Below are 18,465 nucleotides of genomic sequence, written 5' to 3'. Positions count from 1 at the left end.
TTGGGATCGAACCCAGGTCTCTAACGCTGTGAGGCAGCGGCTCTGCCAGCCGCACTAATGTGCTACCCATTTCTTGTCTCGCCTACTGACTGCTTCCAGCATTTTCTACCTTTTGCTCAGTTACTTAGATAATTCTTTTGAAGTTTGATTGTGCAAAGCAGTTACCCCGGGAGCAGAAATGCCAGCTTAAAAATTCTAACTTGCTTTGTTTTTCCCATTTACTGTTCAATTAGCTATTCAAGACAAGTTGGATGAGATGGTATTTTACTGGGAAGATATCAAAGCTCGTGGTGAAGAGAGGGAAGTTAAGCTTCTGGATGTACTTGACCTTGCTGAGAAGTTCTGGTATGATATGGCTGCCCTGCTGACTACCATTAAGGACACCCAGGAAATAGTGCGAGACCTGGAGAGTCCTGGTATTGATCCTTCAATCATTAAACAACAGCAGGAGGCTGCAGAGGTATGGAGATGGTTCAAGTGCAGAAAACCTTACAGTACAATTTTGAACGATGAATAACTATATTAATCGTGTCCTGCTATTACTGTATTTCTCTTGTTCATATCACATAGATCAACCAACTTTCTCAAACATTGAATGGTAACATGTTACCACAGTGAATTGCAAATGATTTTGTGAAAATATGTTGATTTCAGACAATTAAAGAGGAGACGGATGGACTTCACGAGGAACTGGAATTTGTGCGAATCTTGGGAGCAGACCTCATCTTCGCCTGCGGGGAATTAGAAAAACCTGAAGTGAAAAAGAGTATAGATGAGGTGAAATATGAATGGATATAATAAATAATTAGGTTGGATTATATGGTATTAAATTTACCAGAACGTTTTTAAAAGACCAATTTTAAAAAGGAAGAAGGTGGTAATTTCAACAATTGAATGGCTAAATACATTTTGTAACGTAAGTAGTGAATCCTAACGAAAACATAAACCAGGAGGAGAGCGTTCAACCCTTGCTGCCTGCACTGCCGTTTAATAAGATCGCAGATGACTTTGTGTTTAATCCCAAGTCATTTTCCTCACTAACCACACATCTCTTTTGTCCCCTTAATGTCTTAAAAATCTATGAATTTGCCATGAATATAATCACTGACTGATCCTCCACAGCTGTCTTGGGAAGGGAATTACAAAGATTCATGATCCACTAGGTCAAGGCATTGCTTCTCATGTCTTCTGGCATTGTTGACCCCTGGTTCTAAACACCCCAACCAGAGGAAGCATCAGCTTTGCATTCACAATGCCAAGTCCTGCATGGACTGAGATCATCTCTTATTCTTTTAAACATGAGTGAATAAACTTTTGATCTGTTACATCTCTTGTCATATGAACAACTTACCATAATAGGAATTGATCAGATGAATCTTCACTGCTCTCCCTTAATTGCAAATATATCCTTCCTTGTGTAGACACACCAGACCTTGATCCAGTATTCCAGATATAAATAGATCAGAGCTCTTTACAATTGGAGCAAGACTTGTACTCGAATCCTCTTCTGAAAGTACTAGTGGTGGACAGCCCAGTGGCACAGCTGATAGAGCTACTGCCTAGAGAAACAAGCCCTTCTGCCCACCGAGTCCGCACTGACGAGCGATCACCGCACACTAACATTATCCTTTACACACTAGGGACAATTTACAATTATACCAAGCCAATTAACCTACAAACCTGTACGTCTTTGGAGTGTGGGAGGAAAATGGAGATCCCAGAGAAAGCCCACGCAGGTCATGGGGAGAACATAGAAACTTCGTACAGCCAAGCACCCATAGTCGGGATCAAACCTGGGTCCCTGGCGCTGCAAGGCAGCAATTCTACCGCTATCCCAATACATTTTGGAAGATTTTACTGGCTTAAAAGCACCGTGTTACCCTTCTTATAGATTATTTATTTTTAATATTTCTAGCTTAATAACACTTGGGATAACCTGAATAAAAATTGGAAGGAGCGAATGGACAAACTAGAAGATGCCATGCAAGCAGCTGTCCAATACCAAGATGCATTGCAAGTAAGGACTGCTTTGCATAAAATCTAATTTTTTGCAAATATGGTGCTAATGTGGATGATGGTTCCTAATTTGATCATTTTAACTTTTTAGGCAATGTTTGACTGGCTGGATAACACTGTAATAAAACTGGGAGACATGTCTCCAGTTGGCACAGATATCAATACAGTAAAGCAACAAATAAATGAAATGAAGGTAGGTAAATGTTACAACAGGATTATACTGAACAAGCCCAAAATTTTAGAAAAGCAGTATGAAAAGATAAAACAATAGTTCTCTACTTTTGCTTTTGTGTTATTTTTTTCAACCATTTAATAGTTTCCATTTAAAATATAATATTCAATTTATGTATTTATGATGTCTGCCAAATATGCCTTGTTAAATTATTTAATTGATTTAGCAGCGAAGAGCTAAAGCACAAAGTGACATGTTTGTGCTGATTTGGCCTACCTAGGACTGAGCAATTATATTATTATAGCGTGAGAGAAGAAAATGCTAAGACGACAAATTATCACAGCATCAGACTCAAGGTCTTGACAAGGGTTGTATGTACTGGCTTGCACAGTATGATATTACTGATATCATAGTAATATATTACTGATATTACTAAAGCCTTGAAGGCTTTGTTCAGGTTGCTTTTTGGGGGGACCAACATATTATAGCAAAATAAAAGACACAGAGTGCTGGAGTAATTTATGTGGTCAGGCAACATCTCTGGAGAGCATGGATAGATGACGTTTCGGGTTGCGGCTTTCGAAGCTTCCCAACCCGAAACGTCACCTATTCATGTTCTTCACAGATGCTGCCTGACCCACTGAGTTGCTCCATCACTTTGTATCCTTTTGTGTAAACCACCATCTGCAGTTCCTGTTGATTCTACAATCTTCTTAATATTGTAGCAACATTCCAACAAGCTCAAGAAAGAATAAGGGGAAATATTGGTGGGAAAAGTAGGAAAGAAAAACAGTCTCCCATTTGATCGCCATGATTTAAAAATTGTTGCATTCTTACCTGTATAAAATTAGTTCACCAGTGTGGATTGTTACATAATGTTCCCATTGTGTTTCATGCCACAGGAATTTAAAATGGAGGTTTACCAGCAGCAAATTGAGATGGAAAAGCTGAACCACCAGGGGGAGCTCCTACTGAAGAAAGCGTCAGATGAGACTGATCGAGACATCATTCAACAACCACTCAAGGAGCTCCAACATCTGTGGGAAAATTTGGGAGAGAAGATCATGAACAGACAGGTATAAGAGGGCCTACTATAACCAAAATCAATACATGTTGCCAACATACAAACTATAAACACCAGATTCAGGGACAGTTTCTTCCCAGCTGTTAGCAGCTAACTGAATCATCCCACCACAACCAGAGAGCAGTGCTGAACTACTATCTATCTCTTTGATGACCCTCGGACTATCCTTGATCGGACTTTGCGGGCTTTATCTTACACTAAACGCTATTCCCTTATCATGTATCTATATACTGTAAAGGGATCAATTGTAATCGTGTATTATCTTTCTGCAGCCTGGTTAGCAGGCAACAAAAGCTCTTCACTGTACCTCGGTACAAGTGACAATAAACTAAACTGAACTGAACCTTGCAGATGAGTGAGGCATATTTGAAAGGAAATGGCCCAAAGCAGTTGTGAAATCAATTTAGGTCTTGAACCCAAAGAGTTGTTATAGATTGAAAGCATTGGAGGCGAAATTATACATTTTATGAATCATTATATTTTGAAAGGATGGAAGGAAATTATAATACATTAAACTGACAAAGTTCCAGATTGTGAAGTGCTTTATTTTATCAAATAATTATGAAACATTCAAAGTGATGCCTACATCACGTATCTAATCCTTCTTGATACTAATGATCAACAACTAATATTCTGAGACCATGATTTGATTTGCAGTGGTAATGATGGCAATGTCTATGGCATTACATATTTATTGTGTCATGCAGACATCTCAAACATGCTGTTCATGATTTAGTGCTCCTCTGCAGCTTGTGCTTTCTTGCAGCCTTTTCAACCACAGTCTAGTGTAGAGATGCAACATGGAAACAGGCCCCTTCAGCTCACCAGTTCAACGCTGACCATCGATCACCCGTTCTCACTACTTTTATGTTATCCCACTTTCGCATTACTCCCTACGCACTAGGGACAGTTTACAGAGGCCCATTTAACCTACAAAGCCGCACATCTTTGGGATGTGGGCGAAAACCAGAGCACCCGGATGAAACCCAAGTGGTCACAGGTAGAACGTGCAAACTCAACACAGACAACACCCAAGGTTTGGATCAAACCAGGGTCTCTGGCACTGTAAGGCAGCAGCTCTACCAGCTGCACCACTGTGTACCCAGGGGAACTTAATGGCCCAGGTGTGAATTTGGCATAGTTACAAAGGGAAACCCCTATGAAATGAAAAGCTTGCACTTTGTTGCATGAGATATAAATGGGTTTTAATGGCCTACTAATCACTAATTATTATTGTTTAGCAAACTCTTAATCTGATAGAACCGATTTTATGGATGTGTTCCATGGTTCCCTCATTACAAGCTTTCAAAATAAATTTTCCTTTTTAAAAATGTAATTTAAATATTTAGCATTTTGCTTACTAGCATGCAGTTTGTGAGAATTCTAACCATTGGCATTTGAGCCATCAACAACGAAGCCAGGGTTTCCTTTGAACCTGATAGCAGCAGATGCTGGGGGAAAAAAGGGAAGATCTCACCCCATAGACGGCTCGTTCTTTGTGGAAAAACCTTGAGTCAATCTATTGCTTCGTTGCCGATTTCAAATTCTGTCCGAAGTGCCTACAAATGGAAAAGAGAAGTAAACGAGCTGCTGTTGGACATGTCTTATTCGCACTCAGAGCAGTTTGTAAAACAGTAGTGCTGGGCAGTCGCTGTGATTAACACCATAACTGTTGGTCTGTGCCTAGTTACTGTAAAATGGACTGCTTTGGCTGACGAGCACAATGAGCTTATCAGCCGAAGCGCGGTCCCCAATAGGTTTGAACAATCAGTACCCAATAGGTTTTCATTCACATTAGTCATTATTTTATAAGCTCAATCTTAACAGTCTTTTGGAAGATTTTCCTGAGACCATGATGTAATACTTTTTCTGTGAGTGATTGTGAATTTACTTTTCTCCACAGCACAGGGTGGAGGGTGCACTATTGGCACTGGGTCAGTTTCAGCACGCACTGGCTGAACTTGTGGCATGGCTGAATCATACAGACGAGCTTCTGGAGGGACAAAGACCAATCACTGGAGATACAAAGGCCATAGAAATTGAACTGGCAAAGCACCACGTAAATACAGCATTTATTACACCAAATAGATTAAATTATCTGCTTGCAAAATAGCCATGGATAGACAATAGACAATAGACAATAGGTGCAGGAGTAGGCCATTCAGCCCTTCGAGCCAGCACCGCCATTCAATGCAATCATGGCTGATCACTCTCAATCAGTACCCCGTTCCTGCCTTCTCCCCATACTCCCTCACTCTGCTATCCTTAAGAGCTCTATCCAGCTCTCTCTTGAAAGCATCCAACGAACTGGCCTCCACTGCCTTCTGAGGCAGAGAATTCCACACCTTCACCACTCTCTGACTGAAAAAGTTCTTCCTCATCTCCGTTCTAAATGGCCTACCCCATATTCTTAAACTGTGGCCCCTTGTTCTGGACTCCCCCAACATTGGGAATATGTTTCCTGCCTCTAATGTGTCCAATCCCCTAATTATCTTATATGTTTCAATAAGATCCCCCCTCATCCTTCTAAATTCCAGTGTATACAAGCCTAATTGCTCCAGCCTTTCAGCATACGACAGTCCCGCCATTCCGGGAATTAACCTAGTGAACCTACGCTGCACGTAGGATATTATCATTGATGTAATATAATTAAACATTATACAAAATATAATCTAGCTATGTATATTACATATTGTATTTAATTAATACAAATGTATTAGCTGATTAAATAAAGAAAGGAAGGTTTTTTTTCTTATTTATAAGGTAATTGAACCGTCCTCTCACCAGCTAGAGTGCGGTTCTAACTGAACTATCTTTAATCGGACTTTATCTTGCACTAAATGTTGCTGCCTTTATCCTTTATCTGTATACTGTGGACGTTTTGATTGTAATATAGTCTTTGACTGGAGAGCACACAACAAAAAGCTATTCAATGTAACTTAGTACACATGGCAATAATAAACTAAACTAAACCTTTATCCATTGAGCCATAAAACCTCAGCATACCCCAGCTGGGCCTCACCTCTGACACTCAACAAGTAGCAGGACAATAGAGTTGATCTTGTGAAGTCTCAAAAATTACTGAAGGCCAAATTCTCTGTTTTAGAGCAAAAAAACAAACTGCTGAAAATAAACTCAGTGGGCCAGGCAGCATCTGCCGAGGGATGTTTCGGGTCAATATCCGTCATCTGGACTGAAAGAGTTGTGGAAAGACCATTAGTATGCGGGGGGGGCAGCATAGAGTGGGGGATGGCCAGTGGAGAGGGGGGTGCTGCCAGCACAGTGGAGAGAGGCAGTTTCTCCAGATTCCAGCAATTGCAGTATCTTGGGAACCCTTTTCAGAGATTTTGAAGGATGAATTAAAGAGAGGGGAAGAATTCATATTTCCTGAAGATCCATTTACTTATAAAGGAGCTGAGAAATTGGGGGGGTACCAAGAGTAAAGCTGATGGCTGAAGGAGGTTCTCCGTCAGTCATGGTGCCAATTATGCTGACGGGATAGCTTTTGCACATGTATTGGAGGAGGAAAGGTTAGCTGTGAAGGATGACGGGTGGATTTAGATTGCAAAGTGTTTGAGATGATGGTGTTTTCTACAAGTTGGAACTTGTGAATGATTAACATTAAGGGATGAGAGGAGACCAGTCACAAATGGTCTTCTCTTCAGAAATGCTAATAATCTGCAATTTTTTAGGCCATCTGATTCATCACTGGATATTCTTACAAAATCAATCTTAATTTAAGTAAAGATCTGCTAGAGCTAGCAAAGTAGGGCAGGAATATTGTATTAAAATGAAACTTTAATATCTCCGTAGGTCCTGAAAAACGATGTCCTTGCACACAAGTCAACATTTGACACTGTTTATGAAGCTGGGAATGAGCTTCTGGAGTCGAGTGCAGGGGAGGATGCCAGTAACCTAAAGCATCGACTCGACATACTGAACAAGAACTGGCAGACTCTGCTGAGGAAAACCGAGGGGAGAGAGCAGCAACTGGAGGCTGCTCTGCAGCAGGTAAGCTGTGAGGGAAAGATGAGGGCATCGAGGGTGTGAGAAGAGGATATCAATGGATGGAGACTGGCTTTTAATATGATGAGTTCTAACCTGGCATTGCTTATGATGCTGTTTAATAATGACCATATATTTTACCTTTAATATTTACACTGAAGTTAATCGCTGAAGATAATCCCTTATAGGTTTAATGCTGATAAAATAAATACTGACAACAACTTAATGGTCATTCTAATTTTCTGAATGATGCCTCTTATTTTATAGGCTGAAGGATTTCATGCAGAGATTGAAGACTTTTTGCAGTGGCTAAGTAAGATTGAGAATCAGTTGGCAATATCAAAGTCCACCGGAGGTTTACCTGAGACAGCTCGAGAACAACTCAACACACACTTGGTAATGAGTTTACTTTATGGCTTAGCAGTTCATGCATTAAACAAAATGGTGTTCTTTAAATTTCGATGTGATGGAATGTAACTAGACTTTCTCGTTTAAGGCATCCATGTGGTCAATGTTTTGAGCAACTCGCGGCATTCTGTATATTGTGCGTTTCCTATCAAAATCCAAGCTGAAGTACTGTTCTTGTACACGCGAGGGTGCATTTTTTGTAGTTTGCATTTACAATGGAGAAGATGGCTAAATGAAGACATAAAAGAGGATGGAGCACTGGAGCAGAAGTAGGCTGTTTAGCCATTTGAATCTGTTCTGCATTCTGCAAAATCATGGCTAGCCTATAGCATAACACACCCTGCCTGCCATTTTCACTTAATCTGGCTCAGTCTAAAATTTAAAATGAGCAATTGATCTAGTGTTACTTCAGAAACTGTTTTCCAAATTTCCAGCAACTTTTATGTGTGGAAGTATTTTCTTTCTTTACTCCTTGAAGACCAGACATTTGCAGGGATTAAACAATGTAATACTAGTTTATATCTGCCATTTATTGGACTAAAAACATAGAAACATAAAAAATAGGTGCAGGAGAAGGTCATTCGGCCCTTTGAGCCAGCACCGCCATTCATTGTGATCATGGCTGATCATCCACAATCAGTAACCCATGCCTGCCTTCTCCCCATATCCGTTGATTCCGCTAGCCCCTAGGGCTCTATCTAACTCTCTTTTAAATTCATCCAGTGGATTGTCCTTCACTGCCTTCTGTGGCAGAGAATTCCACAAATTCATAACTCTCTGGGTGAAAAAGTTTTTTTCTCGCTTCAGTTTTAAATGGCCTCCTCTTTATTTTAAGACTGTGGGCCTTGGTTCTGGACTATCCCTTCAGCAGAATTCTTACCAGTACTTGTAAGGCCTCAATGAAGTACTACAAAATAGTGACAGTGATTTCTTCTACCCCTTTCATCGTGATATTGATCCAAGAAATCAAGCTGTCACCTTTTTCCCATTCAAGATCCAAAGAACACAGGAACTCATCCAATCGGGTCGATGTTTTATAATATGTAAATGCTTATGTGTGAAATATATCAACTGTTTTATTTCAACGTAATAGTGAATAATGGCATTTTATTCACAGGCATTAATGTGTAACTTGCACTATTTCTCAGTCATTTGAATATTTATGTTTTACAGAGGTAGAGGTGCAACCTATAAAGTTACAAATGTCAATAAAATGTAGATATTGGAAATCTGAAACAAAGACAAAACACTGGAAAAACTCGGCAAGTCAGGCAGCATCTGTGGAAAGAAAAAAAACAGTCAATGTTTTAGGTTTACGACCCTTTATCAACATTCTAACAGTCACTTCCACAGATGCTGCCTGACGTAATGAGTTTAACCATCAATTTCTGTTTTTTATAAAATTATAAATCGTTTTTCCTGTTCATTTAATCTTTGTGGAGAAAATCACCAGTACATGATACCAAAACATTAGCAGAAAATGCAAGACACGCTCAGCACGTCAGGCAGGGAGAGAGAAACAAAATCAGTGTTTTAAGTTTTTAATTTCAGATTTCCAACATCTTTCCTGATACGAGTTAGTTACAAATAATTGGGGGCTGGGGGGAGCAGAAAAGATGCGGATGCTAAGAATGTGAAAGTAAAGCAGAAAATGATAGAGCGCTTGTGTACTGCGTAGGTTATATGCAGAACAAAGCTTTTCATTACCTAGGTATCTAGGTAAATGTGACAATAAGGTTCAAGGTTTGTTTATTGTCACATGTACCAATTAAGGTACAGTGAAATTCAGATTGCCGTACAGTCATACCAATAAAGACACCCAAATAAATTTTTAACATGAACATCCACCACAGCGACTCCCCCACATTTCTCACTGTGATAGAAGGCAAAAAAAGTTCAAACTTCTTCCCTTCTTTGTTCTCCCGCGGTCGGGGCACTCGAACCTTCAGTTGTCGGTGTGATCATGGCTCCCGCAACCTGCGGTCGAGCTCTCCGCATCGGGGCGATCAAGCTCCCGCAACGGGGGGATCTCAGCTCCCCACGCCGGGCGATCGGACTCCCAAGTCGGAGCTGGACGAACCTCCTGCGGCTTGTAGCTTCCCGACATCAGTCTCTACCCGAGACTGCGAGCTCCTCGATGTTGAAATCCACAGGCTGTGATTGGAGCGTCGATCCCAGACAAGGGATTGCAGGCCCCGATGGTAAGTCCATGGCCCCACGGTGGGGCTCAAAGTCAGTCTCGAGCAAGGCCACCAGCACCATGATGTTAGGCCAGAGAGCGACCGGAGATTTGATCCGGGAAAAAATCGCATCTCCGGCAAGGTAAGAGAAAAAATGTTTCCCCCGACATCTCCCCCCACATAAAACCAGAGAACATTAAAACATACTCTTTAACACGTACTTACAATAACAAAATAGAAGAAAGGACAGACAGACTTGGTGACGCTGCCATTGCCGGCGCCACTGAAAGTGTTATTCGTTATAAAGTATAATTAATTCATTCATTCATTTATTCATTCATTCATTCACATGGAAAGTCAGGCAGCATCCGTGGAAAGAGAAACAGAGTTAACATGCTGACAATCTGAAACTGGTCAATGACATATGTTTACCAATGTATTCTGCTGTTAATAAGGTGTAATGAAGCTATACAGTGAATTTTGCTAAGTAGGCATCGGCATATGATCCTTCAGTAAATACTTAAAATTAACGAGTGGAGGAGTTATTTGCTGATTGTTGCAATTTAGTTGTCACAAATTCACAAGAAAATTCCTTTCTTCTTTTTTGTTGTTGCAGGACCTCTACAGGGAATTTTGCGCCAATGAAGAAACGTACAAGAATGTGCACGATAAGGGTCGGCTATTGCAGAGTAGCCGTGACAATGCTGCTGGGTCCAATGTTGAGCAGTGTGTGACATTACTGGAACAGAAATGGCAATCGATGAGCACAAAGATGGAGGAAAGAAAGGTAAGGGTGCATCAGCAATGTCAATGGTATTTTTGTTTACAAAACAGTAAGTGTTCCATATTTCCAAGCTGGAGCCTGAGTGTTTGCAATAAAGAAAGAATGTATGTTCACCCTTGGTGTACTTTAACGTTTGTCTTTAACATTTATTTGATTTTACTGAACTTCTCTGTTCTGTTTTTCCTGTTCAGACCAAGCTGGAAGAGGCACTCAATCTTGCAACAGAATTTCAGAATTCGCTACAGGATTTCATTAACTGGCTTACGCAGGCAGAGCAGAGTCTGAACATCGCGGCTCCTCCCAGCCTTATACTGGATACAGTTCTTTTCCAGATAGATGAACACAAGGTATTAAAGTTCTGTTTTATATTTTGTGAGGAAGTGGTGTGGGCTGATAGACCTGTGGTGTGTTGAGGACGTGAACGTAATTAACTCGTCTCAGGGAATAAGTGATTGCAAAACTTCTTCATCGCAACTCCTTGGGAGGGAATGTGGTGGCTAATTTAGCATTGGGGACTGCCTCTGACGTGAAAATGCAGAAGAAAATATTGTAAGTTGTAAAGAGGTGACAACTGCCTTGGAAATGGTGATGGGAATGAATTGGTTGTGTGAAAGCAAGTGACCAGAGTGATGTAGAGAGAAGGGATGGAGCGGTTCCTGGACATTGGACTGGGGTGAGTGCTCTCAACAGACTTGGTAATGGAATGGTTCCTCCCTGCTGAAAATGGGTGCGGAATAACTCTTCAATAGTGGGAATCAAAACTATGTGATTCGTCAGTGTGGAGAAGCATACTTCAAGTCTCTGCAAATCTAAGAATGCTTAGAGGGCCACCTAGTCTTTAGTGCAAATCGGGTGAATCCTTGATACTAGTTACCAAGAATGACTCTCCTCCCCAGCAGGTCTGGAAGATGACAGCAATTCTAACGGTGTAAAGGTAGATTGATAATCACAACGTGTAGCTTCATCATGGCTTTCCAAAGTTATCTTAACACGTGCATTTTGCCTTCAAACTAAGCTGCCCAAGAATGGAAAGAACCTCAGCAAAAGTGCAAAGCTTGTAGAGATTAGTTTTAATTTATCTGTTCTTGTTTAGATGTAATACCCATCCCCTCCTTTCTAGATTTTTGCCAATGAAGTCAATTCTCATCGGGATCAAATCATTGACCTGGATAAAACTGGAAACCAGCTGAAGTTCCTCAGCCAGAAGCAGGATGTGGTGCTGATAAAGAATCTTCTATTCAGTGTGCAGTCGCGCTGGGAGAAGGTGGTGCAGCGCTCCGTTGAGAGAGGAAGGGCACTGGACGAGGCCAGGAAGCGTGCAAAGCAGGTACACAAATTGTAACGCAAAAGACTGGGTTTGTACCTTGACAGTTTCCAAAGGTACACAAGGGGAGATTCATTGGTTGGCTATTTAAAGACAAAACAGAAGGGTAAATCTAGTTGTATGCAATCAATGTATATGTACAGACATGGTATTGGCCTTCTCATGTGCTGAATGCAGTGTGGTCAGACACTATTTGAACAGAGCACAATCCGCAACGATAAGAATTTTGGAGAATTTTGGCTGCAAAAGTCTTTGTACTGTTCAGAATTTGCAAATATGCAAAGTCCCATCGAGGTGAAATGCTGAGCTGGTCTTGAGAAATCATTCTTTCACTTTGATAGGTTGCTCTATAGAAGGTTCTATGATGAGAAGTGGGCGGCATGGGAATTAAACACATTATCTACATTATCTACAGTGGCAGGTCAACTGACGAATGTTTTCAATCGGTTTTCAGGTGTAACTGGTGGCAGGTATCTGGGGATTGATGTTGATAATTAAGACAGCTCAGGGACAGGAGTTCAGGATCACACTTTTGTTCATGGAAATTTTTAATGGCCAGGACCACCAGATAGAGAGTGTTTCATTACTTCATATTAAAAGGCAATGGCTGAGATTGGAAGTGTTTTGCTTGGGTTCTCCACATTGCCTCAGCTTGGCTGGCTTAGTATTCTTCTCCAAAATTCTTATGTGCACGCACTCTGGGACAATGAAACTCTTTTGCTTCATTGACGCTACCCGGGGGGGGCTGACCAAATAAATTATTGTAATGGTAATAAAATGATTTTAAAAGTCCAGAGATAATTTTCCTTTTCTTGTTTAGTGTTTGCATCAGTTTAATTTTGTTTGCAGGTCTCATCATTTATCCCATTATCCTTGTGTCCTGCTTCAAATTCACCCAATGGTCTTTGATTAATTATTATGTTGGCCTAAACACAAGTTCAGACCCAGAATGTGATTTGTCACTGTACTATCCAAAAAAACATCACATCCAAGGTGTGAGAATTTGGTGCATTAGACCATTTGGAGTAAAGCCATGTATTCAACAGTCAGAAACAAATGATCTCATCTGTATGTCAACAAGGTTAACATAATAAGGCATTTGAAAGTTGTTAGATTAGTGATTCTACAAAGAGCGTTTTTAAGGCAGTGTAATTCATTAATATGTTTTATTTGTGTTCTTCTAGCCTATTTCACAAATTTTGTGTTTGAATCACAAATGTTTTGCTTCCAAATCTTGGCTAAAATCTTTATTTAATTTGTCAAGAGTGAAGAGCGTTTAATTGTCATATATCCCAACAACAGAACATACCGTGGGCAGTATTTTCAGTCTGTTGTTCCAGTCTAATAGAACTAGTTTATCAGCAATTCTGCCAAACTAGGAAGCCAGCAAAAGGTCATTCTCAGACGTTGTTGCAGCCCCCAAACACTCTAGTATGTTATCCTACTTTCTCACCCACTCCCTACGCATAAGGGACAAATCACAGAGGTCAATTAATCTACATTTTATTTCCAACGTCTTTGGGATGTGGGAGGAAACTGCAGCATACACAAAAAGCCCATGAGATCATAGTCCGAACGTGCAAACTCCACACAGATAGCATGGTAAATTCAAACCCGTGTCTCTGTGTCTGTGGGGCTTCAGCTCTACCAGCTACGCCCCCGTGCTGCCAACCACACCACTGTGCCACTGCTGTTTCTTGAAAGCATTGAACTTGAATTTATATGCCACTGGTGTATTGGATAGAGCATAGACTGTATAAGTGACATCTGAAGGGATAGAGTGCGTCTTTGTATTAAGGTGAATTTATTTTTGTTAATTAATGCTTTTGTGTTGCATATATAAGACCATTTGGACATTCAACGTACCTATCAGTAACTTCAAAACATATCCATACCAATCCCATCAATTGGATACATTCAGGCATTCTACCCACTTCGGATAACATTCAGAACGTCTGTTCACTACACACCACATTCCTTTTGTTTTGGTTTTATTTACTTTGGGGATTTTAGCATGGCTGGCAAAACCAACATTTATTGCCCGTCCTTAATTACCCCTGAGATAGTGGTGGGGGGCTGTTGTCTTGAACTGCTGCATACTTCCTCCTGTGGGCGCTATAAGAATCCAGCTGGGCAGTGAGTTTCACAATTTGGAACAATAATGGACTGGAGACGTGTGTCCAAGGCAGACGGTGTACACCTTGCAGGGGATCTTCTGGATGATTGTTTCCAGAGCGATGACTGGATTAGAGGGTATTAGCTACAGGGAGAGTTTGAACAGACTTGGATTGGTTTCTCTAGAATGTTGGAGGTTGTGGGGAGACTTGATAGAACTATATTAAACTCTGAGAGGCATGGATAGGGCAGACAGTCAGAACCTTTTAACCGAGGTGGAAACATCAAATACCAGAGGGCATAGCTTTTAAGGTGAGAGGGGCAAAGTTTAAAGGAGATGTGCGGGGCATGTTGTTTTTATACAGAGTTTTGAGTGTCTGGAATCGCTGCTGGGGTTGGTGGTCCAGGTAGAGACGTTACTGGCATTTAATAGACTTTTGGATAGGCAAATGGATATGCAAGGAATAGATTACAATAATGCATAATGCAATGTAATTATGGATTGTGTGGAGGTAGATAAGAGATGGTCTTGACATCATGCTCGGCACAGACATTGTGGGCCGAAGGGCCTATTCCTGTGCTGTACTCTTCTATGTACCTGCTGCTCTATTTTTGGTCGTGGGTTGGGGAGTTGCTGTCAGAGTAGCCTGGGTGAGTAATGGCACTGAGTTTTGTCAGTGATCCACATTGGAGATACCATGTGTCCATTGTAGAGGAATAAATGTTGATTGAATGCCAAGCATGCATAATGCTTTGTCTTGGATAATAGAGATATCCTGACAGGTTTTGGCACTGTTCTCACCTCGGCAAATTGCCCAGTTTAGACCAGCATAATTCTTCCTTTCCTCTCTTCAAAGCAGCACTCTTCTTTATCCCTGTTCATTTCCATTATGGCGCATTCCTTTCTCAGCTTGTGTAACGTTGTATCTCGAAAAATAGCCTCTCCCAAGAATTACTGTAAATTGTTTTCAGCCCAGCATGCAACAAGGTTGAAGCGCTAACCAAGCATCACGGGGTATCATTTCCAAACAAGGTAGAAGAAAGAAGGCATTTATCTCTGTTCACAAATACAGTTTGTAAAATACTAGCCTTTCAGTTTCCTCCCACACTCCAAAGACGTACAGGTATGTAGGTTAATTGGCTGGGTAAATGTAAAAATTGTCCCTAGTGGGTGTAGGATAGTGTTAATGTACGGGGATCGCTGGGCGGCGCGGACTTGGTGGGCCGAAAAGGCCTGTTTCCGCGCTGTATATATATGATGATATGATATGATATGATATATCGACAGTTGGATATTTTTGCACGCATTTCTCTCATCACCATTATCTTCCCATATTATCTTCTCTAAGGAGAAAGAACACCAATCCATGTGCTCTCAGAAATACTCCTGACTGCAAACTAAGTGGGTCTTGTTGCATATTTTCAGCTGAAGTGCACCATTGATTTTATTCCAAGTGAGTTTAGTTCCGAATATTTTTGTTTTAATCCCAGTTCTACGAAGCCTGGAAAAAGTTGATTGACTGGCTGGAAGAAGCAGAAAACAATTTGGATACTGACATAGAAATCTCCAATGACCCAGATAAAATCAAACTGCAGCTTACAAAGCACAAGGTAAGAGATCTATTGTTACATAAAATTGGATTGAATTTGTTTAAAAATCAAAGTACAACTTCAAGAGTCAAGAGTGTTTGGGGTCCAAGTTCATAACTCCCTGAAAGTGACACCACAACTAGGTAGAATGGTTAGAAAGGGCGCATGGTTAGCTTGCCTTCATTGGTCAAGGCATTGAGGATAAGAGTCAAGAAGTCATGAAGTCATGTTGCAGCTTTATAAAGCTTTGGTTGAACCGCATTTGGATATTGTTTGCAGTTCTGGTTACCCTTTTACATGACGGATGTGGAGGCTTTGGAGAGGGTTGCAGAAGAGGTTTACCAAAGGTTGGACAAACTTGGATTGTTTCCTCTGGAGAGGCTGAGGGGAGACCTGATAAAAGTTTATAAAATTATATATATGAGAGACATAGATGTAGTTGACATTCAGAAAACCTTTTTCCCAGTGTGGAAATGTCAAAGACTAGAGGGCATAGCTTTAAGTTCAGAGGGGGGTCGTTTAAAGGAGATGCTGCTTGACCCGCTGAGTTACTCTAATATTTTATGTCTATCTTTAAAAAATTGGAATTTCTGTATATTAATCTCTGGTGATAGAGAAAGAAATGTGGACATCCTTGTTTAACTGTGAATGGCAATTTGCTGGATATATAAAAGTTCATTGCTTTCATCAGCTTTACAGAACCAACCATGCAATCATTTCCTTATTCTATGTTTACAATTGTGGCGATAGCTAACGACATATCAGTACGAACTGTTAAAGCGCAGACATCTTGCCCATTGTTCCATGCTGACAATGTTTCCCTGGGCAGGTTGGGACTCCTGTGAAACTTCTTCCATCTGCTCCATTTTGTTTGAGCAGCTTGCACTGCAACTGTGTAGCTTCTGCTCATTTTTGATGTCTTGCTTTGTTGCAATGAGCAAGTAACTGATGCACCACTTGCAGTGAACACTTTGTTTTTTGCCGAAACCTTCAAATTAGCGCAAGGTTCCTACTTCACCTTTCACGCTATTCCCTGCAGGCATTAATAACTTGAGGACTCTATAGAAAGCACCAAACACTATGAAACATATCGTAAGTCATAAGGAATCAACAGTCAGTCTGCACATCAAGAGTAGAAACAAGGAACTGCAGAAGCTGGTTTACAAAAAATTGCTGAAGAAGGGTCCCAACCAGAAACATCACTAAGTTACTCCAGCACTTTGCGTCTATAAGTCTTGGATATTTTACTTTAAACGTCATTGGTGGGTGGGTAGGTCTTTGTTGCTGCATGCATGTTTGACACTATGAGATTGAGAGAGCATTGAGTTCCAAGGTCGAAATGACAGCACTGAAGTCGACCACTGTCACATGCTGATTGACATCATGATCTGCCTACAATGAGCACTTCCAGAAGACATTCAATCTGTGTATTTTAATACCCTTGCAAACGTGTGCCCACCCAATAGAATGGTGGATCAAATCCAAATTCTTTTCAAAGAAGTCTAATATTTTTGCCCATTTGGGGTGGTTCAGAAATTAATCCAAGAAAAGAATCAAGTTCTTCAAATGACAGCTGCGATACTTATTGAATGTATATAATATTTCTAATTGGGAAATCAATTCTCGTTGTAAAACTGTTGATTAAATAAAGTTCCATAAATAACCGGTTGAAATGTTGCCCAAAGATTTGCAGACCTGGAGTTGTTATTAATCTGAACTATTTGACTAAACAAATATAATTTTGTGAAACCAATTACATAATTTGTGGCCAAATACTGGGGACAAAGAAGTTCCAGAGGCAATTAAAGTTTTGGGAATAAACTCAAAAATGTTGATGCATTTAATAGCCAAATTAGTAATTGCCAACCAGGGATATGGTGTGTTGTTCAGAGATGTACAGTCTGTACCCTTGCATATCTAGCGTTATTGTGGTTTTCTTTCAAATTAAACTAGGATTTTCAAAAAACTCTGGGTGGGAAACAGCCAGTGTATGACACCACAATCCGAATGGGCCGCTCGATGAAGGATAAGGCTTCACATGCAGATGACAGTCAGAAATTGGACAATCTCCTTGGAGAAGTGCGAGACAAGTGGGACACCGTCTGTGGCAAGTCAGTCGAAAGGTGAGGGAGAAAAATTAAAGCATTGTTTCTTAAAATTTTGGCATGAAGGAAGTGGCTTACCATTCAGCAGCAATTAGTGCGTAAGACCTGGCGATTGTTCCGACTAATATGCATTATGTGCATATCATAATTAAACTAGTTTTAATACATGTTCTATTAAGTAGAACTGTCTGCAATTTCGCAATGGAGTGCTTTATCAATATTCATGTTTCTCTGCAACCTTATTCCCCAGAGATTACATTACATGGTATTATTACATTATGTTATATCAACATGCAAGTGTAAACTGATGTTTATAGGATGATTATTTGCTTAGAATGTCAATTTTGTTTGGGTTGTTATTATTTCATAATTGTATGTTTAATATTTTTGGTGTAATTTTCACCAATATCAAAGATTGTTTATTTCCTCATCCTTCGTCAGGCAGCACAAGTTGGAAGAGGCCCTGCTGTTTTCAGGGCATTTTATTGACGCACTCCAAGCGTTGGTTGACTGGCTGTACAAGGTCGAGCCACAGTTGGCTGAAGATCAACCTGTCCATGGAGATCTAGATCTGGTGATGAACCTGTTGGATGCTCACAAGGTAGATTTTTTATTGCTAAGAAGGCTCTGCATTCACTAACTTAACACAAACACAAATAATGAAAGGTCTGGATAGAGTGGA

General features: G+C 40.5%; 1 protein-coding gene across 11 annotated transcripts in view; it reads left to right on the top strand.

Annotated features, from left to right (window-relative positions):
- Nucleotides 1-18,465, top strand: part of macf1a (microtubule actin crosslinking factor 1a) — a 419,348-nt gene that overhangs the window by 364,053 nt on the left and 36,830 nt on the right. For all 11 annotated transcript variants that reach the window (XM_078423295.1, XM_078423293.1, XM_078423294.1 and 8 more), the window contains 14 exons: nt 234-460; nt 655-777; nt 1,916-2,017; nt 2,108-2,209; nt 3,091-3,264; nt 5,176-5,331; nt 7,086-7,283; nt 7,545-7,673; nt 10,482-10,652; nt 10,841-10,996; nt 11,770-11,976; nt 15,580-15,699; nt 17,632-17,801; nt 18,225-18,384. In XM_078423295.1, the coding sequence (XP_078279421.1) occupies nt 234-460; nt 655-777; nt 1,916-2,017; nt 2,108-2,209; nt 3,091-3,264; nt 5,176-5,331; nt 7,086-7,283; nt 7,545-7,673; nt 10,482-10,652; nt 10,841-10,996; nt 11,770-11,976; nt 15,580-15,699; nt 17,632-17,801; nt 18,225-18,384 (2,195 nt within the window). The remainder of the gene's footprint in view (nt 1-233; nt 461-654; nt 778-1,915; nt 2,018-2,107; nt 2,210-3,090; nt 3,265-5,175; nt 5,332-7,085; nt 7,284-7,544; nt 7,674-10,481; nt 10,653-10,840; nt 10,997-11,769; nt 11,977-15,579; nt 15,700-17,631; nt 17,802-18,224; nt 18,385-18,465) is intronic.

The sequence above is a fragment of the Rhinoraja longicauda genome, chromosome 27 (genome assembly GCF_053455715.1).
Source record: "Rhinoraja longicauda isolate Sanriku21f chromosome 27, sRhiLon1.1, whole genome shotgun sequence".
NCBI classification, from domain to species: domain Eukaryota; kingdom Metazoa; phylum Chordata; class Chondrichthyes; order Rajiformes; family Arhynchobatidae; genus Rhinoraja; species Rhinoraja longicauda.
The sequence above is the reverse complement of the archived record's forward strand: the minus strand, read 5'-3'. Positions and strand labels throughout refer to the sequence as shown.